Source organism: Electrophorus electricus, chromosome 14, assembly GCF_041902795.1.
Source record: "Electrophorus electricus isolate QZ-2024a chromosome 14, ASM4190279v1, whole genome shotgun sequence".
Classification (NCBI taxonomy): domain Eukaryota; kingdom Metazoa; phylum Chordata; class Actinopteri; order Gymnotiformes; family Gymnotidae; genus Electrophorus; species Electrophorus electricus.
In genome coordinates, this window is record NC_137510.1 from 15,679,200 (window position 1) to 15,704,848 (window position 25,649).

Sequence of the window (25,649 nt, forward strand, 5' to 3'; positions counted from 1 at the left end):
AGCGCATGGAGCTGTTGAACGCTATCACTCTCGTTTAGGCTTTGGGGAAAGAGCACAATACGTCTGTGCGTCCGAGAAACAGGAATAGGCAATAAAGAAGAAACAACTTTTTAATGTTCGAGTGTGAATAGTGAAGTTGTACCATCTTTAGGCTTTGCAGACTACGCTACTTTTCTAGGTAAGTGCAATTACTTTTCTGTCTTAGACCACTTTACCTCAGCGCACCATATAATACGTTACTGACAATCCATTTTTTATGTTAATCTTTTCTTCGGTAACCAGAGATGAGCTTGGTTTAATTCTACATATGTAATGTATACTATATTCCATTAACTCGGACTTTTTTCTGGTTTGTAGACAAGTTTGGGGCGGGTACTTAGTAAATCTTCCGTCTTGTAACCTATGTCACTGAGACAAGTGACCCGATTCTTTCAAGTTTAGTTATTTTCTTAACAAACCCCTTATACTTATAGTCCAAGGTGATGTTTGTATAGAATTTCAGTTCATCTGAGAATATGCTGACGCCCTCAGCACCTGTTGAAATTTCGTCTTGATAAATAATCTGGCTACACATTTCTTATCCAAAAGAAAAAAGAGACAAGGGCACACAGCTTGCACATATTTTATAAGATGAGTAATACTGATGGATGGAATACTGATAGCTTAAAAACATTTACAATTCACCACTGCATACCTAGGCCTAACTCTAATGTTAAGACTTTGCACACATTATTTTAAGTAACTTTTAAAAGTGTATCCATGCACTTTTTATAGAATAGTTTTTCACCATGTAATGATTTTTTTTTAGTTCTGTCATAAGAACATTCACATCAGAGACTCAGAACTAGACTGTTGCTTCTTTGCATACTTCTCTGTTTCTATCAGATGCAGCTTTCTATCCCATTGTACATACTGACCATGCAAATACAAAATTAAGATCAGACCAATTCAGAGCAAAGGAAGTGGTACAGGCAGCCATATTGATAAGTGTTCCTTTCATATCGGACAGGATTCATTAGGACACACCTGGAATTGCACAGGCTCATTTGATTAACTCATTTATGAGTCATAAGTATCTACAGGCTGCACCTCAGTGATTCACATGCCCATTTCATATCTCACACTGTTACAATTTAAATACGTTGACATTTCACTTGAGTAAGCTTCTTTGTGCACAGAGGAAATGAGTAATGTCCATAACACAGCAGCCAAGTGAAAGGGAGCTGAGCACAGATTGAACAGGTGCTGCCTTTCTGCTTGTTTCTTCTTCTTTTTTTTCAAACCTCTAGCCAAACTCCCCTAATTGAAAGCTGTCCAGGAGCATCCTGTGAGCATCACAGCTGGTCGTTAGCCCACTGTAAACACATTCACAAGGAAGTTTTACTGGTGTGAGGTACAGCACTTTATGTGTGTGTGTATGTGTGTGTATTGGCATGGGATGGGGGGAAGTATTTTTTTATTAAGATGTGCATTTATACTGTATTCAAGGAAACTGATGTCAGATTTCATTGCAATCTTTGTTCATTCAGGGATATGTAAAGAGGTAGCTTAGAAGTAATCGTGAGAAACAAGTGTAAATCACCTCTTTAAAACTATGTTTTAGATCTTTCGTATAAATGCAACAAAATTACTGAGCCATCTGTGTATCTCATACAGAATAATGGACTTCACAATGACTGGAGTTTCCACTACTCTCTGAAACCCTACTTGTGAAGCAGGCTTTCTCAGTTTTTTGGTCTGGGTTTGGAATTTTTGCTTGTAGTTGTGTCTGTTTAAAATATCATACTGAATCTGAATCTGCATTATAATCTTAGAAAAAAAAGAGCCACCTGGAAACCCTCATTTAGTTATTTCCTTAACTTGGAGGTCTTTCATGACAACAAAAAAAAGTGTTCTAGAAAATCGTTTTTAGGAAAGTGAATTTGAGTTTACAATACATGAGCAGTAAACAACAGTAGCCCATGAACTGGGATGTCCTTTTTTGGGAGTAGCAAGGTATTCTGAAATTATTTCCTATTCTGATATTGCACTAAAACACATGGCCACCATGTGACTAGCCATTAGCCGATAGGCCTGTTTAAATTGCAATCATAACAGGGTGAGCAAAGCCGAGAAAAAGATTAAACAGTTATTGAATATAGTAAATCTGGGCGTGATATTTAATCTCTACACATGTAGAATTTGATTAGGTTATAACTCATTAGTGTATAAGGTGACTTCCTAGTTTGAACTAAAATATTCTCTCCTTCTGAGTGATTGGCCATACCAGGTCTTCCCATATAAAAATTACAGTGTCTCAAGTTTTGGTGCCAGTTATTTTAATGTTGAACCCTATGTTTTCTCCTCTCGCTGTTTTCATGCAGGGATAATGAGACAAAAAGTCTAAAATCTCCACTCCACCATCCCCCCCATGTAATTTTAGTGTCTGGTATTTGAGTTCTGACAGACGTCGAAAGGCTGAACATGAATTTGTTTGTGTTGTCTCTCCCCTTCTTCTGTGCTGGGTCAAGGCTGTGAGACTCCGGTGAGCCTTTGCTACGGTCACATTCTTTCAGAGCTGCATGTTTTTCTAAGGTTAGTCTTTCTCAGGCACTGAACCGTTGCCACTGACAGTGTCATTCTAAAGGGAGAGCAGAGTTGGACATGTAGGCTCACTTTTGGAAGTTCCTGAAGATATTTTAAATTTGCTTTTTTTTTTTTCTTTTCTTTTTTTTTCTTTTTTTAATTACCTTGGTTTCTCAGTAGCCGTGACCCTAGTCTTGGCATGTGGTCTGGACCTGAGTTTGATAGCACTGACGGTGTTCCTCTCCATTCCTGCTGAAGGAGAGAAGTGCTTACTTGCACTTGATGTTTACTCGCTCCCAGCTTGCCTTGGTGCTTTCTTGCAAATTCCATAGAACATGAGTGCAAACCCCAACTTGTTATAAAGGACAAGTTAGTTCAGACATGAAATGTATTCAGAAGCAGTTGTGAAAAACAGAACAGTCAAAGAACAGAATGTGACTTTGAATCAACCAAAAGAATGCTTGCCTTTTATCCTTATTATTTATGCTGTGTAGTTTGCATATTAAAGTTGAAATACTACAGACTAGTGGAAGTAATGAAATTCTGCAGAGGAACTGGGCGTGGCATATGCCACCGGCTGGGCCTACCTCAGGCCTTTTCCTCCTCAGGCTTCCCCCTTCTTGGCTGAAGTGGCGTGGGTGCACGTGTCTGCCATTTGGGGGCCTGGTGCGGGTGTTGAATGGAGACCTCAGGCTTGCTGCGCTGGGGGCTCCAGGTGCTGCTGCTGCCGCTCTTTGAGTGGCTGGTGGCTTCCTCTCTGGCTGGGGAGGTCATTAGGCTGCAATCAGATCCTTTTCATTTGGGCCCTGTGGGAGGCACTGTGCCGCTCCGTCTCGCTGACTGTTGTCCTGTTTGTTTACCCTTTCTCCCTCACTGCCCCTCTTCCTCTCGGGGGGCTTTGCTGTCCAAATGGACACTGGCTGCTTCTGTCACTTCCTGTCTGTATTAAGCTTATTTTTCCATCTTTTCCTTACAGTTTTGCACAATTTGTTAATGCAAGCCTTTCAGTGTCTTCACCTCACAATGCAGTGCTCTGGCCTAAGCTTGGTGGAGCGCCTTACTAACCATATATGCTTGTATTTCCTATGCACACTTTTATTCTTAAGCACATGGAAGTGACTAATATATGCCAGCAAACTCATATAGTGCTGTACTGCGTCTCTGGCAGAATCAGATGCAGATATACTAGTGTGCTCTGCACATGTGTGGAGATCACTGCCACTCAGCCACAGGCCCTGACTCATGAGCTGGCCCTCACCAAGGCCTGCTCGGGTGGATGTGAGAGCAGAGTTGTGAGACATGCCGTCACACACAGCGAGACATCTATATGCTGTTCCTCCTGTGGCTGTGTCAGAGGAGCAGGCCTGGAACGTGCGAATATGCCATCATGTCCCGTGAGGGTCACGCCCTGCGAGAGCCACGCCCTGCGAGAGCCACGCCCTATTGGCCCTGACTTTGCCTGCTTGGCACTCACAGTTCCCACTGTCACGTAGACTGTAAAATTTTCCTAGAGTCTCGGGGGGGGGATACACGTGGGTAATGGTTGAGAATGCTGTAATATGTCCAAAGTAAATAATAATTGAGTTTTAAAGGAGTTGGAAAACCATAGGGACTGTACAGTACAAAACTGCTGCAGGATTACCAATGTGCTATTGATAATATGTTACATTGTAAAATAACTATAAATGAGAATTTGAAGTAACTGGTTGCATATATTATGTGCAGGGAGACGGGTCATATCTTTTCGACACTAAATACTTGATTTTTAATGTACCACCATGAACGCATCACTTTGACACTCTTTGTACTGGTGTATTTAATGGTGTGACTGGTGAGTGGTATGCAGTCCACCTCCTGTCTGTGTGGTTGGGTTGGTCTAGTGATATCTGTATCTGAGTCCCTATAATTGGGATGAGCCTTTTAAGAAATGTCCGACAGCTTACTGGCCGGTTCAGTTTGCCAAAAGCATCTAGGCCAATGTGTTGTGTTTTGGAGCTGACGTCAATGGTAGCAGCTACTGCCATTGTGTAACAAGGCACTAACATGCAGTAATCACAGGCATGACGTCTTAGGAGAACGTAATTCACTCTCACAGAGCCTACTGTTTGCTCCACAGTACTGACATCACTGCTAGGTGTCATGAAAAGTCTTCCACTCAACACACACTCACATGAACACATTTAAAGAGAGTGCCAAAATTGGATTATTAGTACTGATTACTTCCCAACACTTAATTAGCCTCCACTGTATGGCATGAGAGCAAATGACTGTGACATCATGGGAGATGAGACGTAATCGGAGAAACACCACACATGTTTCCATTTTGTGAGTGTGTGTGTGTGTGTGTGTGTGTGTGTGTGTGTGTGTGTGTGCACGTGCGTGCATGCGTAGTTGCACATCTTAACATATGCCTCAGTTTTGTTATTTCTGGAGCCCTAAACAAACCTAGACTTTAACAGCAGACAGCCTGTTATAATCTTCAGTTATGCACAATGGATTGGTTCACCCCAGCTGACCTACAGTGTGTGTGTCAAAGGAACACACTATAAGCTGTTCACTTGGATACTTTACTGTTTTTGACTCTCATCCCTGTTGAATTTTCATCAATGTTTATTTGGTGTACAGCTGTGCGCAAGTGTGTTCTTCTTTGTTAAGTAAACTCTCCAGAATCCTTTTTGCGCATTCTGAGTACTGGTTGTGAGCCGACAGTGGGAACGTGCACCTCGGCTGTCATGCACTCTGCGCAGAGGCCTAGCTCAGGATGTGATGAACTCCCTTCAAAAGCAGCAGGCTGAGACAAGCCAGCCGTGCCATGAGGAATGAGGTGTTGGCTGGGCAGTGGCTGCTAGACCATAAACAGCAAGGCTGTTCTCCAACACCCTCTTCTCCAATATACACGATGACCAATGTTTATTGGCACCTTCTAGGTACAGGTTGGCACCAACAAAAAGGGCTTTGGAGGATGGCAGTGATCCGTGGAGGGGAGATAGGGTGGAGGTAGATGTTTCCTCCTTTGTCAGAACACCTTGCCAGGACTCTTTTGCTGTCTGCAGCCCTGGCTGCTCTCCTCACAGGAGCCCATAAAAGGGAGAAATTGTCGGTGGGGAGCCTATAAAAGGATGGCGGCTGGTAGAGGATGAAGCTGATTTAGACCAGAAGGCCTGGACGAGTGTTTTCAAGAGGTCTTTACACATCTCTGTGCCAGGACAGGAGAGGCTATAAGGGGATGAGTAAAAAGGAGAGAGACACTGTTGGGCAGATGCTGGCACCGTTTCCTAAGCAATGGGTCACTGTTGACATGGCTTCCTACAGCAGTCGCTGCATTAAGTCATGCGCGTGGTTATCAAGAGAAAGCTAAAGCAAAATATGTCCCCAAAGGTTACCCTCTAGACCAGCGATAGCATATCATGCCCAATTAACAATTACCTTTAAGGGCTGGGAGCAGAGGAGGTAAGTCCAGGACGCTGCTGTGATCTACTTCCCAGTGATCTGGCTGGACAAGCACTGATGCCATGACGCTTGAGGAGGTGCTTGCGAGGGAGACGTTGCCCTTTGTCCTCCTTCCTCCTCCTGTCATTATTACATGTCAAAGGCTAATGTGACTGTGCTGTCACAAGCCAAGAAATCTTTCAACATCTTTATAGCAGTGCAAACAAAGATTTTGTGCATTTTGAGCACTGAGGACCAAACTTGAGAGTTCGAAAAGACTAGGCAGGCAGAACAGTATGCCAATGCCAGATTTGTCATAGTGTGCAGTGATATACTTATTAATATTTATTAATACTGTTAATACTGCTGTAATTAAATACTGTCCTATGTGCAAAACAGGTGTGAAGAACTCAACAGATTTTTGGTAATATACTTATAGTTTCCACTCTCATCAAAGTTACACTAGTTCTTCCATGCAGTAGGTCTGCCACTGAAACAAAGGATCGGTATCTGTGTATGACTACATGTGTACTTTTGGAGGATTAGTTTCAGAAAGCCTTTTGGAGAACGTGGCAGCAGTTGCTACTTCAGACAACTGCCTTTCTGTCTGGCTTTTGGTTGTCTGGCTGCCTGTATGTTCATTTGTCTTTGGTGAACTGCTCCACTCTTAATCTGCTTTCACTGCAAAATGCTACACTGCACTCCGTTTTTCTGCAAGGTTTGTTGTAATAAGTGGAAAAAAATAAGCGGCGTCACAGACTAGCCTACATTTTGTTAAAAGGGAATCTCCGTTGTTATCCATTTCATTCCTGGATTGTATGTGGAATCTGCAGACATGGGGTTGGGATTGATAAAAGGGACTGGAACAAATATGTCTGAGGTGGGCTTTCTGACTATTTTAAGGCAGTATCATAGATTTACAGTGACTTTGGAGAAAGGGTATTTGAGTTTGATTAGCAGTAAGATAGCCACATCTGATTGGACATCTACATAATTTACCCTCGTTATCTGTGTTTACCAAGCTACCCACACGCAATGTTTATTCAGACAAAAAAGGGACTTTGCATTTTATCACCAGCAATGAATTAGGCGCCAAAGACAAATGGTGTTTTGCATTGCTGCATGATAAAGAGTGTACCATGTGACCCAGAGAGATAACGACATGATGGATTGCAGCTTCTCTTCCTTTGCAAAGTCAAAAACTCAGAAAACCAAGAGCTATGCAAAGGAGCTTTCCCATTCATGCGTTATAAAAGTCATCACATGTGACTGATATTTTTCTGCTATTTGATACATTTTGGTGAACTAAATTCAGGCCCCTTGAAAAAGCACACCCCTTTAGTCTGTAGTAGTGAGACTGACATTAACACTGACCAACCCTAAAGCACTTTAGTAGAGTGACTGTCTTACTTAAGGTAAACACAGAACGTCTCCACGGAGACAAAGGCTACCCTTTGTTAGTCATTGCTTAAGGAGTATAGCATGAGGGCAGAGAAGGAGCATGCAGAGATGCCAATGGGGTGGAGTCAGAGCCAGGAGCAGCCATAGGCAGTGGCAGCAGGAGCCAGGCTTCTGTGTCTATGAGGTAACGTCTCATGCGCTTGCTGGCACACGCATGCCTCTGCATCTTAACGCTGCAGAACGATGGGGAAGTTAAAGGGGGGTTGGGGGCCATGGAGGATTGATTTATAGACACCTCTGAAGGGTGCCTGCTCCAGCCACACGGCCTGCCTTCCGCTCCTCAAAGCCTGCTGCATGCTCCCTGTTGCAACATGGGGGGAGAGTAGGGGGGTCTAGGAGCTGACCCCCATGGCTGTCTGAATTCACATGCACGCTTCCTTAGTTTCTGGCAATTTATCAGGATGTATCTGGCCTTGTGATAAAATGAGCACGTGAGGGCCTTTTCCCTGGGGCTCATTTTTCTGCACGTGACATTTCCCCCCATGCCTCCTCTGAATGTGAGAGAAAAACCAGGCAGGAAACAAAGGGGATGAGTGAAGTTGGTGAGCTTGGTATGGGTCCACTGACATTCGTAATAGTTGAGCATGCAAGACATACGAGACATGTTTGAGCCCAGAGCAGAAGACCATGGAAGACAACTCCACTTGGGCTTTCCCTTGACTGTCCACCACAAGAAATGTTTGTTCCTAAGGTTGCTGTATCTGCATGTGTGCAAATATGCATCCTCAGTAGTTTGTAACAGTCTGGTTGATTCGTTAATGTAAATCAATAATGTGTTTAGAGCCATGATTAGCTGACATTTCTGAATACAGTCATCATGGCTTAGTGAAAGAAACATAACAATATTTGATGGACGCAAGATTTTACAGGCCTTCTCTTTTGCCAACTTTTTCAACCCTACCACTGATTTGTAGCCCCACAAAATCCATATGTAGACTCACATTCCAGGTTCACAGTGCTTGGATGTGACAGTAGTTCTATAATGGTGTGAGAATTTATGTAAAGGCTGTGTGATTATGAGAAAGCTGGTCTTCGATTGTAGATATGTGCAGCTACTGGACTCAGTGGAAGCCCCTTACAGTAAGGTAGCACATGCCTCACTGTGTGATTTATAAAGAAAATAGTGGGCCGCCTAGCACGGCTTGGGTAGCCATGGAGACAAACACTTTGGACTGCAATGGGAATTACTATGAATTTATTTGATTAATTTGGACATTTATGGGCATTTTTGACCTATGTCTCAGTGTCAACAATCATCTGGTTGTCCCACTGGGGGGGTGGGGGGGGTGTGTTGAACCATGTTTGTGACTGAATGGATCAAATGAAGCTAATTGGTAATAAATCAAGAGTGCTGTGTGTTTTCCTGCATGACTCACTGGAACACCACCACAGAGGGAGATAAAGGGGTGGGGGGGTTGGGTCAGCAGTGCAGGCAGCTGCTTGTAGCGTCAGCTCTTCCTCAACAACTTCTCCATTGTGTCCCAGATCTACTGCTGCTGCCGGCATTCTGTTTATTTTGGTGGCTTTGAACCCAGTGACGAGTGTGTGTGTGTGTGTGTGAGTGTCGGTGTTATCCGTTTTCCTCTCTCCGCCTGTATGTGAGCGCTTCGGTACGGAACATGAAGAGCAGGCTGCCCATCTGGCACTGTGTGGGCTTGTTTTCATGCTTGTCGCATGGTGTGAGATAGCTATAGTTTGCCGACACACACAGGAAGCAGACCAGCTCAACATATGTTTCCACTGTTAAGGCCAGTGATAGTACATGCAGGCCTTTGGTTTAACTTGAGATTAGTTTTGCTGTGTAATGTACAGCATAGTGTGTTTAAGGCCTATGTGATTAGAGTGCTTCTACAGACCTGGAGCTTGTTCTGCAGATGTCCCAAGGTCACTATCCAGCAGGAAGCCAACCTGTTTTGGGGCCCACTTCAAAACAGCAGGTCAAAGGATAATATCCACCATGTGCTTATTACTATAAAAAAGGAACGAGCACTCATGTCAAGTAAAAAGAACTCTGGGACAATTTTTATTCAATCCTTTGTTCCGTAACAGAACAATATAATTTACATCCAGGCATCATGCCTTCTACTCAAATGGAATCTTGCCTCGTATTGTTAGTGGATACTTTATTTTATTTATTGATTGATTGCTTTGTTTACTTCCTTAATCTTAAAATAAATTTAAAGATCTTGGGGCCTTTTTATTACTTAAGGTTGTAATGGAAACTAATCTCTGTGTGTGTGTGTTGGGGGGGGTAGTTTCTTGTGAAATTATGTCTACATGTTGCACTGACCTCTCAGAGCTGCAATCACTGCTACACTTTTTCATGCACATAGGATCAGGGCACTGTTTACATGTTAGCAAGGAGAAGAGTCATAAACCTGAAAGAAAAAAGAAGCAGAAAATACTGCAAATGGCATGTAATGGTTATTTATCCCCAGTCACTTCCTATTTTGCAGCATTCCTTCACATTTTCTGGCATGTGTGATCTTTTGTCCTTCTGTCACCTCACCTTTGCCATGCTTAGAGAGAGTCTCTGCTTCCTGAACCAATACGAACATTAATGGAAAAGACAAGAGTCATCAAGTCTGAGAGAGAGACAGAGAGAGGGAAGGAGAGAGAGAAAGTGGGATGATGATAAAGTAGCATAAGCAGGTTTACCACAGCTCTGGTGCATTAACCCAAAGGTCAGTCATTGCCATACCCACAGCCTTTACCAGCAGCCATATGTCAAGGGTAATTGCTTGCAGTTGTGGTGTGATTGTGTGTGGCCATCATCAGATGGGAAAATCGCTGAGCAAGCGACCACTGCACCTCCATTTCGGCTCCGATCCACTGGGCGTCCCGAATTAGTGCTTATGCATCAGAATCCACACTGAGCCCATCTGGGAGTAGCCACTGATTCCAGCACAAATTAGCAACATGCTCCTTGTGGCTCAGACTTAGTGCTGTGGCTTTTGAAATTAGCAGAGTTAGGCAGACTGCCGATGTCGCTCTCTATTGTGTCTTATCCAAGCAAGTGGATCAGTTGCTTTGCCTAGAGATGTCATGCAAGGCATGTTAGCCTTACTTTCACTGACCCAGTATTTCATTTCTGTTTCTACAGTCTTAGGTAGGGAAGAATGTTAGGGTTGGAATAAAGCCTTTGGGTATGCATGAATTTAAATGACTCAGGCGATACATTATGAGGATAAGGAATCCTATAGTTAGGTTTACAGTTAAAAAAAAAAAAAAAAAAAAAAAAAAGACATTCTCATTGCTTCAACAAATTTTAGCTTTCTTCATATTAGTTGGTAGAGCAACCCTCCATACCCATGGCCTTGGGGATTTAGACATAACGGGCCATTCTCGGTCACCTTGCAAAGTTGTTATGTCTGGCAGAAACAACTAAACTGACTGCACTTATTTCAAGCAATAGTAGAACAGTAAGCAGTTTTGGCTGTGGCTAAGAGTGAGTTAATAATGATTTAATGCTACTGATACTGCCCATTGGTATAAAGGTGGGGGGGGGGGGTATTCTCTTAGATTTCAGCTGCAGAGAGGGATGTTGCTCTTGAAGTCATTCCCAGGGTTCTTAACTGGGTGGGTGAATTTGGACCCTACAATTATGCTGTTGTTTTATCAGTATAAACATGTAATTCATACAGGCCACTGCTGTCAAGCTGGGCTTACGGTCATTGTCACCCCTAAAAGCTGGGCTTAAGCCCAGATATTCACTCAGCCCATTGCAATAATTATTAATTTCTCATATTACAATTTATTTTTCTTCCTCCTTGAAATACTCTGTATATATTTGTTCAAGCATGATTCTACTAGTAATACCAATAAGCAAACGATCAAGTCAAGTGCTCTTAGGTCAAAAGTCTCTTTCACATATTATATAGTGAACCACCACTCAAATTTAGAAACCTACCCTTTGCTCGAGGAAATGGTGTACAAAGGCCACATCAGGTTTGCCAGACCACTACACCATGTACTTATTTTCTGTTCAGCGTTTAAGAGGGATGGCTCCAGACATTGGATGCATAGCACTGCCAGACCCCTGAAGTGCTCAGTTCAATGGGCTCTACTGGAAACTTTCACGCTGGAACTGTAACGAGTCTCCAGAATCTCTTACAGCAGATGTGCTGGCTGTTCAGGTCACCATCACTGTCATTTGGGCTTTGGTAACATCTCAGTAATAAAGGCATAGTTATTGCACGATGTTGTATTTTCCAGCTAAAGGGTGCTTGGGTCAAAGGTTCCCTCTCTCAAAGGTTTCTATCTCTTAGTATCTCAAAGGCTGATATTCACTCAAGCTGTGGGTCATTTGAATGATGACATTTGCACTTCATCAAGGGCAACAGTGCCAAAAAGTAGGTGCCATATCACTGTCTTACTTTTCTTTCTTTGTGGACCACGTAAACCCATTGGTGTTGTGGAATTTTGCAGCAAATGCACCACAGTTGGAGGTGCACCACCTCATGGAGGTCTGTGTCACAGTTCCCCAGCTATAACATACCTGACCCTCATGAGCTCATCAAGACCTGCACGAGGTGCATTAGCGCAAAGAGAACACTGCTAGAGCTTGAGAACCAGCCTCATTAGGCTCCATGGCAGTGGGCTATGTTGTAGTTGTTACAGATGAAAGCACAGACCTATCCTGTTGCAGTGGGCTCATGACAAAGGAAGGATAGTGATGACAATGGCCATGTTTGGTCATAAATTTGCTCTGTATGGTCAGTGGGAAAGGGAGGAGAGATCAGGCTCCTGGGATTAGGATCGTGTTTGTTTATTCTGGGTGGAATAACACACTCGTGATCTGTCGTGAGGTTCCATGGTGGCCTCTGGACACACTGTCCTTCTGGGACTGCAGACGCAGAACCATCCTGCCACTTGGCTGCTGTCTTCTGCATTCCTTCCAACACCTCAGCAGGTCCTCCCCAGCTTGGCTGCTCAGCTCACCATCTTCTCCCCTCTCTTCATGTCCTTCCCACCTCTCTTTCTGCATTCCCTCGGCCGGCTAAGCCCTCACCGGCAAATATCACAGCAAAGTGTAGAAAAAGACGACCTTCTCTGCATTCTCCAGGCAACGACTCTCCCAAAGCTCGTCTGGCATACTGCAGCCCGCTGCATATTTCTGTCAATGGAAACCAGATGTGAAATTGTAATGTATGGTATTTTTGCTCTCTGCACAGAGAAATAGGTAGGCAAGACTTCTTTTGACCATCTCTACAGCTATAAATATAACATAAAACTGTCTGTTTTCAGTTGCTTGACTGACCTTGGTAGTAGCAGGACTTGTTAGGAAGAAAGATTTGTTGAGAGCCACTGGTGCTGCTCTGCTCCATATGCACATGTTCATTTGGAATGGAGTGGGGCGTAACCAGTGAGCTCACACAGCAAAAGGCAGAACAGATCCTAGCCATGGCTTCCTAAGGCTGCCAAGTGTCAGATTTCTCAAATATTTATCCAGTCAGCAATAATATAAAATGCACATTTAGACAGTGTTGCACACCGTATTCTGAGATAAAGTTCTGCCCTTCCTGTCAGATATGCGTTGTGTTTTTTAAAGCGAGATCATTTACACTAAGCTTTCACATGATGGTGATCTTGAACATATTTTTTTCTTCTTGTTTTAAGTCATTTTTTTCTCTTTTTTTTTGGTCCACCGCTGCTCTTGAAAAGGTCTGCAAATGCCTGTGTAAAATGTAAGCCTCCTCTGAAGCAAGAGTAAAGTCTTCTACAACACACACTGCTAGCTCATCTAATACTTGCTAGAAGACTGATGCACACTACTCTGTCACACCAAAATATGATAAGGTACAGTCATGTCACTTTGAATCAGGGTTCAAAATGGTGAAACAAACTCTAAAAGGCCATCAGCATTGTTTCCGTGAGGTTTTCAAGATTCTAGAGGGCAGTTGGTTGATAATTAATTTTCAGCATATTGACCGTTCACAGCAGCATTCACTGCAGCATTGGCTTATTCAGCACACTGACACAGCAAAATGTCACAGTTACAGCAGCTCTCTGCGTTGAAGTAGAGCTAGAGCTACACAGGGTCAGGGGGCACCGACGGAAAGCAGGAAAGGAGGATTAATTCCAGGCCCTTTAAAGAGGGGGCAAAGGCGTCTCCATGGAATGACATCTCACAGATCTCTCATAGCCTGGAGGAGCTGCCCAACATGGTGCTTCAAGGCCTGCGGTCTGGTGGAACACTGTGTGGGGCATACCTTTCCACCTCTCCTCTGGTTAAAAGCCAGGACAATGACAAATTACACAGCTGGCAATAACAGCCCCCGCGACAAGTACCCATTTCAGGTCCTTGATGTTTATGAGGTTTACCTCCAGTAGAGTGATCTGTGCCTCTCCCAGTAGCAGAAGGCTGTGTTTTTGGGCTCAGGGGAATGACAGGTTGCACCTTGTATACGTCTGTTCCTCTGCCCATCCCTGATCCCACAAATGCTAAAACAGCAGAGAGTCAAGGCCTCAGTGTAGAGCCCACCCTGTTCAGCCAGGCAGGAACACCTGCACCTTTTGTCAACAAACCTAATGAACTCAATGTTGTTGTTGTGTTAGAGAACTGTTTATGGAGTGAGACCCTAGGAGGTTCAACAAGTATATGTTCGCTTTCCCATGCATTGTTTTCCTGTTGTCTGGTGTGATGTATGCACCAGCACACCGTGTTTAGCAGTGTATGCCGACTACAGCTGCAGCTTTTTTTTGCTTCTGCTGATGGTGTTAAACGGTTGCCTCAAACCAGATGTTGTCAAGTGCTACTTATGTTAGAGTGGGAGTAGCAATTGAGTAAAAATGTAATGAGACAAAGCCTTCATCAGTTGTGCTTAAGTACACATTTTGAAAATTGTCTACTTCAAAATGCATGTCCTGAAAGATGATGTGCTTCCAGGCTATTTTCTGTCTCTTACATGCTATGTGTGCTTTTTCAATAACATTTTACTACTGTATAAATAAATATAATGCTTTCCCATTCTACTTGAGACATATATATTTATATATTCAAAGAAACAAAAAGATAGAAAAATATTAGTAAATTCAGTACTGCACACACACAAAGATTTGGCGTGCTGGCCAGACAGCTAGACTTTCCCGCAGCTGTGCAAGTCTGAATACAGTTTGCAGGTAGACACTTCTGTCCTCTGCATGAAAGACAAATGTGAGAGATGACAGCTCTGAGGTCAGAGTTAGACTGAAAAACAGTCACTGTTTACTAACAGTGTCCAAACCCCAGCTCAGTGTCAGTGCTGAAAGGTAAACACCAAGGCCTGGGCTCTTCTCCTTCCATGCATGGCCATGATACGGCCTCACTGGAGCAGACAGAGCAGGTCCCGTGTGGCGTGAGGTTCCTCGCGGTTTTTTAGTGGGAGAGGGAAGGAAAACCATGGATGTTTCTCAGCCATTTTAGAAATCGGTCAGAACGAAAACTCCCTGTAGGCTGTGTTACAGCAGTTTGGTGGAGACAATGTTTTGAATGTGCTAGTGTGAGCATTCGGATCTGTTTTTATGTCGTTATCACCTCCTCCTCATTTCCTCTGATAAAACTAATTCTCTCCCTCACTTTCCTCTTTTTTTCTGAATGTCTGGCCTTATCTGATGAAGCGAGAGCTAGCGCCAGAGGGAACAGCAAGTACACGCATACAGCGTCTTCACTTTTCACCATGTGGTTTTTAGCGATAAAGTATTTTGAGACGTCAGCAATACGGCACAGGAGTCTTGTCAGGCAGACAGTATCCTGATCTTGTCCCTGGAATCTGTCATCTCCTCATCTTTAGCACCTGTACTCTTTTCCGTCAGGCTTGTTTGACCTCAGAAAAAGGATCATCCAGCTTGCTGCATGTAGAGGCTGTGCAGAAATCAAGTGATTCATCAGAAGGTCGGGAAGAGCACACGAAAATGCAGAGCACGTTTTGTGCAGTGTATGCTTGAGTGTTTTTGCTTTAATAATGTGTTACATGCTGCACAAAAAAGCCTTTGATCTTTAAACAGATCTGAAATGAGTGATCCCAGGGTAGTGTAATACTGTGAGAATAACCTATGGGACAATAAAGACACAAAACCCAGCAGATGCATGGTCCCAGTTTGTGGACATATCCTTTCACTGGCCCACTTTAAAACTGAGAGTAGTGGTGGCAGCGTCCCACATGCACATACCTTTGGCAGATGAAATCCAAAATGAAATCTGAATAAACTGATCTTACGCTTCATTTAATTCGTATTGCACAAATTAACTGCTCTTACTGTGATTTCATCTTTGGATGCTAATTTCAATGTGGCTTCCTGGGCCTTATATGATACACACTACATTTCTGCTGTGTTTTCTCCTTTCTATAAATCATACAGGGAGCTTTGGTCTGTTTGGATGGCCTGCAGACAGTAGACTGATCACAGTGTGCTTGTGTGTGTTTACTTAAATGCAGCCTTTCGCAAGGTTTGATTTAAAGCACAGCAAGGGATTCTTCTAGAATCTTGCAGTCTTCTTTGTCTAGTTTGTCTGGGTTCTGCTCTCTGTACCCTCTTATTGTGTGAAACAAGAGAGCAATATGCACATCAATAGCTTAAGTTTCTGTGGTTGTCTTGGAATCCAGGAATCATATTAGATATGAAAAGAACATGCACACAATTGGCAGTCACTTTATTTGAAACACTTACCTTATAACTGCACTCATGTTTGTGCTTGTGTATGTGTTCACTCATCACTTTATTAGCCACACCTAGAGTATACCATGATTTACTAATGGATAAGGGATTGAAGATCACTACATTTTATATATCAGTGCTACCATTTTCAGCTGTCACTAAAGTTTAAAGGTAATACAGCCATCATCAGTGATGTGGAACGCATTGTCTCTCGTTACGATTGACAGACAGAAGCCTTGTCAGCCCCAGGGGCCGGAAGAGCAGGGGCATGTTTCCCAGTGGGAAGTACAGACGGCCTGCTTAAGCCTAACCTGAGCGTGATGTGGGAGGATTAGTGCTGCTGTCTATGTGTCTGCAGCAGGATTTGGGAGCGGGTTAACATGCCAAGCTGCCCCCCCACCCCACTGCGACTCCTGAACTTCCCAAACATGCCATCATGACCCCGGCCTTCCGAAGGAATCTCACAGACTTGTCCTTTATGTGGCGGTAGCAGAACATTAGATACAGTGTTAGTTAAGATTATTTTAAGTTTCATTATTTATTATTATTCATTTCATTATTATTCTCACCCTTATCTCAGTGTCATTCACCAGGGTCAACATGATGTTTATATGATCATGGTTTATACTGGCAGTCTTGTATGTGCCAATGACTTTATCTCAAAAAACATCCTCTCCAGAATTGTTGGTCATAGGTTTTACACAGGAAGTTAAACATCCTTATCCCCCAGGGACTTCTGCACTCAGAGTTTTGGTATTTAACCACAAGCTGATCCATCTTAGTCACCAATGAAGTGTATGTGCTCTTAAAGGGTCCCTAAAAATTCAATTTTCAGGTTTAGAAAACCACTGAGAAGCGGTTGTATATGGCCTTAGGAAGACTTCTCCTAGAGGCAGTGTATAGAAGCATAACATAGGTCTTCATGGTACTTTTTTCAAGAGTAAAATTAGGGCTTATCCATGTGTTCATGTCACTGCCACATGTGGTGTGCCAGCCATGCCTCAGCTGAAGTGCTGCTGGGCTGGTGAGAATCATTCCCTCTAAGCAAAGCCATTCCGAGTCTTTCAAGTGAAGGCAAAGGGGTTATTTCATGTTCCCAGCTTCTGGGTTCAATCATGCTTTGACCCAGGGTCAGTGATGACATCATCCTACCCTGTCTGAGAACTAAATCATGCACTGCCTTGTGTTCCTCATGCTTGTGTTGCTTTTTGGCCTGTGCAGTGTTTTAAATGCTTGCCAGAGTGCAACAATAATAATAATCCTCACCCTTGGTAAAACACTTATATATGTATCAAGCTTTGGGTTAGGAGCAGGCTTGTGTTGGACTCCTTAATTCTTAATTCTTAAGTCCTGTAATCCTCAGTGATGTTTTCAGGGAAGTTACTCTCACTAAAATCTACTTCTTCTCTAGATGCATGTGTCGTTTAAAGGGGCAGTCTGTTGCTAAGTGCCCTGAATCCAGCTAAGCATCACAGATGATTCAACAATCTGTTCTCTACAGGTACAGCACGTACAAGTTAAAGAAGTGCTATGGTATTAAACCTCAAATACATACGTTATTCAGGATTCAGATTAGTTTAAAGGCTTGGAGGAATGTTTTGTAAAGTACTTGATATTATAGACAATGGAAGAATTATGCTCTGGAATTAATGCCTTGTAGAGTCTATAGGAGGTACATTTTTGGTACCTCCTATAGGCCTGGGTGTAACTAAAACCAAGCATTTGACCAAAAAAAATCCAAAGTATTTTAAACTTATCTGAATGCTAGAGAAAATGTTTTATGGAGGTTTAATACTACATTACAGGAAATACATGTCATGCTAGTTTCAAGGAAAATACCTTTAGTACCTTTAGAAGTTGTACAACATTTGAACTGTCTATTTTAATAAGATGGTGGTTCATTTTCCTGAAGACCTGCAGCTATGGAACTATAAGGTTAGCCCACCTGATCAGGCAATGTCCAGTCAACCACACACTTAGCCAGTAAGTGCAAGACAATTTCAAGCTGCAGTGAGTCACCATGATTGATGCAGATGGCTGTTTGGTCAAATCCCAGGTACTCTAAAGCTGCCTCTGAACTCATCAGCGATCCTGTCGGCTTATGAATATCTGTTCTTGTACAAACAGTTATTATAGTGGCTAATGCAGGCAGCACATGCCACATTGGGTGTGCTGGGAGCCTGCCGTAGCATGTAACAGAAGATGAAAGGCCCTGCGGCAGTAGTCTTGGATTCCTTCATTAGCAGATCTCTAATGATGCGAGACTGGGGCGGCCCGAGGCCGCGGGAGCCGATAATACGAGCACTCCCTAATTTATGAGCAGATGCAGCGTGAAGGAGCGCTTAGAGTGCCTCTCCGGAGAGGGTAAGTGGTGTCACTCTAGCGGAGGCATGTCAGTTTATTATTTATGGAGCTGGAGGAGGGATGAGCTCCTTTTATCCGAACTCCTCACACCCACATTCGCTTGGGCCTTTTTTGTCAACCAAGGAGGAGGCAAGAGGAAACAGGAGAAGCTGTGTCTCGCTTTTATCCTCCAGCCAGTGATTGCGCTCTCCCTCTGGGCCTGTGTAAGACAGGCAGCGCAAACAGTGCTTGAGGACTGCTCCATTACTTTAATTGCACGTGTGATGATTATTATTACTGGCTGCTAGGAACAGATATTCTGGCTTAGCCTTGCCCAAGGAGCACATTCCTGCAAACGTGCCTGCCCTCTAGCTCCCTTATGATGTGTTGGCAACCTGATCACATTGCTGCAAGGCTGTAACAATATGAACTTGTGACAAGTGTTTGTGGTATATGGGATACAAGACCGATTTATGTGTGTAAAATATGCTATGTAAATAAAAGAGTGTGGGACGAGTTTTAATTAAAAAAAAAACAAAACAGTCAGAACACTCAGTTTTGTACAACTGTACCTCTATTCATCCTGCCACCACAGACACACACACACCCTGTTCCTTCTTGCCTACACTCTCTATAGGTGGTCTGTACATCCCCTCCATAAATGTTTCTCTTATAAATATTTATAGGTGTGGCAGAGAATCATTTGTCCTGTCTGCTGCGTGGTCATTCATTTAGCTCTTGAGTCTTGAGGGTGATTTTCCCTTCATATTGCTGTATATTTCCATTAATTCAACACTGCAGTTGCATGTGTTTGTGGATGTATTCTGAGTGGCAGTTCCCTTGGCAACAAGCTCAGTGTCTTTCTCTGACCTTGTGTCCCACAGCTAGGAGAGTTCATGGGCTGTGTGTTTATTAGACCGCTATCTCCTTGTGTCTATCACTCGCTCTTCTTTTTCCTTGCCTCTCTTTGACTTGTTCTGTGACACACTGGTACTTAATGGTGTGTGTGTGCGTGTGTGTGTGTGTGTGTGTGCGCGTGTGTGTGTGTGTGTGTGTGTTAGAGACATTCGGCCGACCAGGGCAACATGAGCGAGCGCTTTGACTGCGACAACTGCAAAGAATCCCTGTATGGGAGGAAGTACATTCAGGCGGAGGCCAACCCCTACTGCATTCCCTGTTACGACAGCCTGTTTGCCAACACCTGCGACGAGTGCAAGGAACTCATTGGACATGATGCCAGGGTGAGGTCCCAGCAACAAAATGAAGACGAGCTGCTAATTTGCATTTCCAAGCAGGACACCGACACAAATGGAAACTCCGTAACGGCACAACAACATCCAAACATGGGCCAGACATGGATCATGCTGCATTTTACACAACTAAAACACATTTTCAATTAAATTTAGTCAAACCCACAATGTGTAAAACGTTAGGTCGTGCTACAGCAGATGAAAGTAACTGTGAAGGGCAAGTTTAATCCCCTTCAAATAAAGAGTGTAAACAGCCAAAGGAGCTCATTAAGGGCAGTAGGGCTGGCCACGAAATGACTGTATGGTTGTGGTGGCTTCAGATCTCACCAATAGGTGAGTTACTGACACTGAAGAACAGAAGACAATAAATTAATGCTACATTTGTGTTGGCTTTGCAGCATGCAAGTGATAAATGACACTTTCTCTGCCTGTATATATTACACGAGGAGTTCAGAAGCACCACCATACAGATACACCCAAACATGCAAACCCACACACACAGAGGTCCATTAAAGTCAAACATGTACAGTAGATTTTCTCATCGTCTGATGTTTTAATCAGATATGTCTTTGATTAGAAGAGGAAATGCAAATTTTGGTATATTTCGGTATTTCACACTAGTATCAGTTGTATTAGCAATTATAAAACTCAGGTTTGCTGTGCTGTCTAAGGCCCCTGCTAAGCTGCCTTCCGGATCTTCAAACTATTCCAGTAGGTAGAAGTAGTTAACTAACGTCCATGCATGCAGTGCAGATGTATTACAGGCTGTTATCAGAGCCAGGGCAAAAGCTAACTATGTGTGTATGTGTGCGTGTATGTGTGCGTGCGTGCGTGTGTGTGTGTGTGTGTGCGTGTGCGCTTGTAGGAGCTGTTCTATGAAGACAGACACTACCACGAGCACTGCTTCCGTTGTTTCCGCTGTGACCGCTCACTGGCTGATGAGCCCTTCACTAGCCAGGATGACGCCCTGCTCTGCAATGACTGCTACTGCAACGAGTTCTCCTCCAAATGTGTGGCCTGTGACAAGACCGTCATGCCTGGTAGGGAGGCCCTTGGCCCAGCATTACCTCCGCAGACATGAGTCATGTCATGACTGTGTCTCGTGTCAGGCTCACCCAGTGCGCTCCTTCTCTTGCTGAATTAGTTTGGCTCTAAATCCTCCCCCTGTGCCTAGAAGAGACAGATGCTCATGACCACAGGCAGAGAGGTAACATTCATGACCACAGGCATGGAGGTAACATTACTGTCACAAGCTTGAAATAGCCATTGAATAGATTGAGAATGTGGAGAAACAAAAGTTTTCAGCACAATGACTTTGCTCCAAGGATGATAGAGAGAGAGACAGAGAGAGAAAGCAAGAGAAAAGAAAGAAAGAAACAGAGCAATGGGAGAGGTAAACAATCAGCACCAAGGCTCGATGTGACAGAGTAATTGCCAGGTTGCTGATCTAGGTGTCTCTTAGCCAAATCCGTATGCGTGGCAGTCTGCCAAGCTTCTGATGACAGGGGAAGAAAGTCTGTAAACTATTTCAGCGGGACTCCATGATCCAGCCAAAGAGGCATAAAACAGCAGTGGAGTCCATGAGTAAATAGGCATTTTGTTCATGACATGACATGACCCTCACAAAAGCAGGTCATTCACTTTTAAATATTCTGTAGTAATAATCTGGAAAGCAGACAGTGAAAAGGATCGCTTTGATCCAACACAGCATGATTTGTCTCTGCTGTCCTAAACCAAGGCTTTCCTTCTGGAGAAAAACACATAGTTAGTGGTCAGGGCCTCTGATTGTGATGTGGAGTCAACAAGTCTAAAACAATAGTTCTCTGACTCTGTAATACAGAAATTCACTTGAACACTTTGCATATAGAAATATGCTCTCTTTTCTGTGATGAATTTCACCCCAAGTGTTTGGTGCTAAGAAATTATGTCTGTCTCTGTGGAGTCTTGAATGGGATAGAGTAGCTGTAACAGAATATTTCTTCAAAAAGACTGAGGATTACATGCTCTATCTCCCATTTGCAGAGTAAAGCTACACTGATCCTTTAATGTGGCCTCCATGAGGATGTTGCCAGCTGGCCTTTTGATCTGTAGAACTTGTGAACTAGCGCACTTTCAAGGTCATTATTGACCTTAATGATGTCTGACCATTACACCATCCCTAGATTGCCTTGTTTTCCCTTAATATATATAATAAAATCTAAAGTAGAAAATTGAAATTCTATTTGAAATGAAGTTCAATTAATTTAAATTAAATATATATTTAAACTGAAAATTAAGTCCTGTGTGATCACAGATAAAGATATTTTAAAGAGCATTTGCTTCTTGTGAATTTACATTTGGATCTAGGTCATGATGCCATTTTGTAGTGAAGATAAAATTATGTTTATTGTGAGAGACACATGGCTTATCTTCGTACACTGATTATTATTCCATCACATCTAGTCTTGGTGCAGGATCACTGGCTCACACTCTCAGTTCTCTCTCTCTGTGTCTTCTCTCTCTCACTCAGGCACCAGGAAACTGGAGTATGGTGGCTCCACATGGCATGAGGGCTGTTTCATTTGCAGCAGCTGTGAACAGCCTATTGGCTCCAAGTCCTTCATCCCAGATAAAGATGACCACTACTGCGTGCCCTGCTATGAGAACAAGTTTGCCCCTCGCTGCACCCGCTGCAAACAGGTCTGGTGCGGCTCTCTACGCTAGCTCCCTGGCTCCAGGCCGCTTCCCCGGGTTGTCCTAATTGGCCCAAAGCCAGATCGCTTCCCCAGTCCTGGACTGTGATACCATTCCAGCAGCCTGCTGCCTACCGCTGACCATGCTATTGGTCACTCACTGACATGGAGTGTCACTTTCATAACTGGCCAAAGCAGATTTGCTGAAACCAGCATGGCTGTGAACAACTACATAAGATACATAAATTAAATAACTTACTACACTCTCCAAGAAGATGTGGCTTAAAGTTGTTTTATTTAGGATTTAGCAGTCCTGTGATATATTTAACTTTCCATCTTGAACTGGAACTCTTCCCAGCTCTTTGGGTCTTTTCTGTTAGTGGACAGATCCACCAAGAGATCATTTTCATATTGTATTTTGAGATTATTTTCATATTGCTGATGAAAAGCTCTCATCATAATTTCCACAATATGTTTGGCATTTATAGAGTCTCTTTCTTCCAGATCTTGAGCAAAGGTGGTGTGACCTACCGTGATGAGCCCTGGCATAAGGAGTGCTTCTTGTGTACAGGCTGTAAGGCCCAGCTGGCTGGCCAGCACTTCACCTCACGAGATGACAGGCCATACTGCCTCAAGTGCTTTGGCAACCTCTATGCCAAGAAATGCGAGGCCTGTAGCAAGCCAATTACAGGTAGGGGGAGTGGCTTCCAGCCGCATGCACAAGCCAAGCCTGATCGCCCATGTTTCTGACTGCTCAGTTCATGCACATGTGCCTTCTCAGGTTTCGGTGGAGGGAAGTACATCTCATTCGAGGAGCGTCAGTGGCACCAGACGTGCTTCATGTGCAGCCGATGCTCCGTATCACTCGTGGGAGCTGGCTTCTTCCCGGAGAGAGACGAGATCCTCTGCCGGGATTGCAACGGCAAACTATAGAGCCTCTGTTTACACTCTTCTCCCCATTCTGCCAGTCGCTCACAGACACCCCCCCCCCCCCCACACACACACACGCATGCATGCATGCATGCCTCCACCCTCCTAAACTCCCAGAATCCCCAGAGCTTTCACCCATTCTGATCCTGCTCAGCAAGAACCACTATGAATACAGCACAGCTGTCTGATCTGCATTTGATACTCAACCTGGACAGGCACAAACACACATACAGCATGCTGGAGGCACGTGCTGCATCACATTTTTGCTCAGATAAATATGTTTTTGTAGGCAGTTCTCTGTTTGCAGTAAAGCAATACAGCTCCCTAAAGGTCCATGCAAGACCAGGCTTAGAAATAGTAAATCTATGGAGAATTCTGCCTTACGAGTAAGTGTTACTTACCTTTCAGGTGTTTTAAGCCTTTTTAAAAATAATTTTTAACTTTTGGCAATTTCCTTTTAGATTTTATTCATAGCCAATTACTGTTGTTACAGGTCTTTTTTTTTTCAATCCACCAGCCAAAAAACATCAAGTTCATCTGCGAGTGCTAAGTGTTAAACTTATTTTAACTTCTTCCTTGTAGATTTCCCAGCTGGCTGGTGTAGTTCTGACATTGGTGTGGTAGAGATGAGCTCATCTTGTTCTATTTGGCCCTCTAGGGGACTCTTATCTACAGACAGAATATGCAAACTCAGCAATGCTCATTTTGCACTGTTGAAGCAGTGCCTGAGAAGAACTACCCGGTACTTCTCACCCTGTAGGTTGCCTTTATCCAAAGAGGGCTTGAAAAGCAATAGCTTTTAATATGGAAACAGTAAGAAAAATATTTTAATATCGAAACAGCAAGAGAAAACTTTTAGTATGGAAACAGCACAGTGGAAAGCTCCACCCAGTCAAACACGACTGGTTAGAGCAATTAACAGTGAGTGGTTATAGCCCATAAAATTCTCAAGTGGATTCCATCATAAATCTTGCTTGGCTGGCTGTGCAATCAGATTACAAGATATACCACTTTCTAAAATGTTTCAGAGACTTCAAAGACTTTTATGGCTTTGGACAAAGGTAGCAGCAGCAGGAAACAGACATTGGTAAATTTATTTGGATGCAACCAGTAGTAGAAGTTAGACTTTAAAAGACAAACGTGATGATTTGATAAAAACCTGGGGTGAGTGTTTGAATGCTGCTTTACACTTTCAGCCATCACTGTAACAGTGTAACTACACAGTTGATTGTGGTATAATATGCTGGGTAACAATTTGTAAGAATGTATTAATACATGTTCTCTCTCTGTAGTTACAATGTACACATTGATATTGTCTTCCTTTATGTTATGTATGTATTGTTACACTTTATTACTCAGTTTATTAAACTGAAATTGCTGTTTTAGTTACACTGTAATGGCAGTGATATAATGTAAAATGCAACCAAATACTGTAATCAGTGAGCACTTCGGGTGCCATGTTTGCTCATATCTTTCACTATATTGTTACTAAACAAGTGGTATCTTATGTCAGAGTACATTTGATGCTCTAATGGAGTATTCCAAAGACATGTATTTAGAACAACAAAAAGTCACTTCTTGCAAAATTTGGGAAATGAAGTTTGCAACTGTGTTTTAGAGAAAACATTATAGCATTTGCACTATAGCTGGAATTAAGCATATCTTGTGCACAGACAGTAGTCAGAGAGTTAAAAAAAAAACAAAACAAAAAAAAACCACAGCATGCATGCACTGTATATAAACAAGAAAAACCACTCCCTAATCCTGGACTGCTTGCTATACCTCTACCCAGTATTTGCTATACCTCTACTCTGTATCTTATGTACTTTACATTTTTTTTATTGTGAGCCATAGATGCTAAGTGTCCATGCTAGCAGGATGGTATGCAGGCTGTGCTCATGCTTTATTTCTTTTCACATCTTTAATTGGTTATTGTTCTATCATTTGACTAATTTCACAATTAAAACGTTTCCAAATAATATGTATTCTCTTGAGCTTTGATGCTGGCTAGTCAGAGTTAGATAATGCTTTTTTGAAAACTGTAATGGAGATTTAGATTGGGGGTTTGGTTAGAGTAATAAAAGAAAAACGCGTTGAGATCGAAAGATGCTTGCTGATGTTATTTGTTAATAAATATTTTATGAAAGAATCCAGTTCTACTTACTGTCTGAAAGAGCCAGTCAAATAACATTCTGAGACACAAAGCATATTTGATGGGAGGGAAACTCAGTCATTTTGTAGCTCCATGTAGATTATGCTTGTAGTAATAATTTAGTTCAGTGGGTTTATGTTGGCAGTTGTTTAAGGAATTTACTGAATATTATTATAAATATTTTGTGCCAATCTCATTAGCACATTAATA

General features: G+C 42.9%; 1 protein-coding gene across 2 annotated transcripts; it reads left to right on the forward strand.

Annotated features, from left to right (window-relative positions):
• On the forward strand, positions 1 to 25,392 carry fhl3a (four and a half LIM domains 3a). Of its 2 annotated transcripts, none has more exons than XM_027001590.3 (6): positions 1 to 178; positions 19,497 to 19,676; positions 20,551 to 20,725; positions 22,195 to 22,364; positions 22,862 to 23,048; positions 23,139 to 25,392. In XM_027001590.3, exons 2-6 carry the CDS (start codon positions 19,521 to 19,523, stop codon positions 23,288 to 23,290), a joined length of 840 nt encoding a protein of 279 aa, XP_026857391.1. In that variant the 5' UTR covers positions 1 to 178; positions 19,497 to 19,520; the 3' UTR covers positions 23,291 to 25,392. The 2 variants fall into 2 exon arrangements, with proteins under 2 accessions (XP_026857391.1, XP_081552268.1); XM_081696142.1 differs by lacking the exon at positions 1 to 178 and adding an exon at positions 20,357 to 20,396 and having other exon boundaries at positions 19,545 to 19,676.
• Positions 25,393 to 25,649: the final 257 nt, after the last annotated feature.

What these genes read in the sequence shown, in the direction of transcription:
- fhl3a (XM_027001590.3), top strand. Translation starts at nt 19,521, where the DNA reads ATGAGCGAGCGCTTTGACTGCGACAACTGCAAAGAATCCCTGTATGGG. An exon ending in TGACAAGACCGTCATGCCTG is followed by an intron (nt 20,726 to 22,194) that starts GTAGGGAGGCCC and finishes TCTCTCACTCAG; the next exon opens with GCACCAGGAAACTGGAGTAT. An exon ending in GCTGCACCCGCTGCAAACAG is followed by an intron (nt 22,365 to 22,861) that starts GTCTGGTGCGGC and finishes TCTTTCTTCCAG; the next exon opens with ATCTTGAGCAAAGGTGGTGT.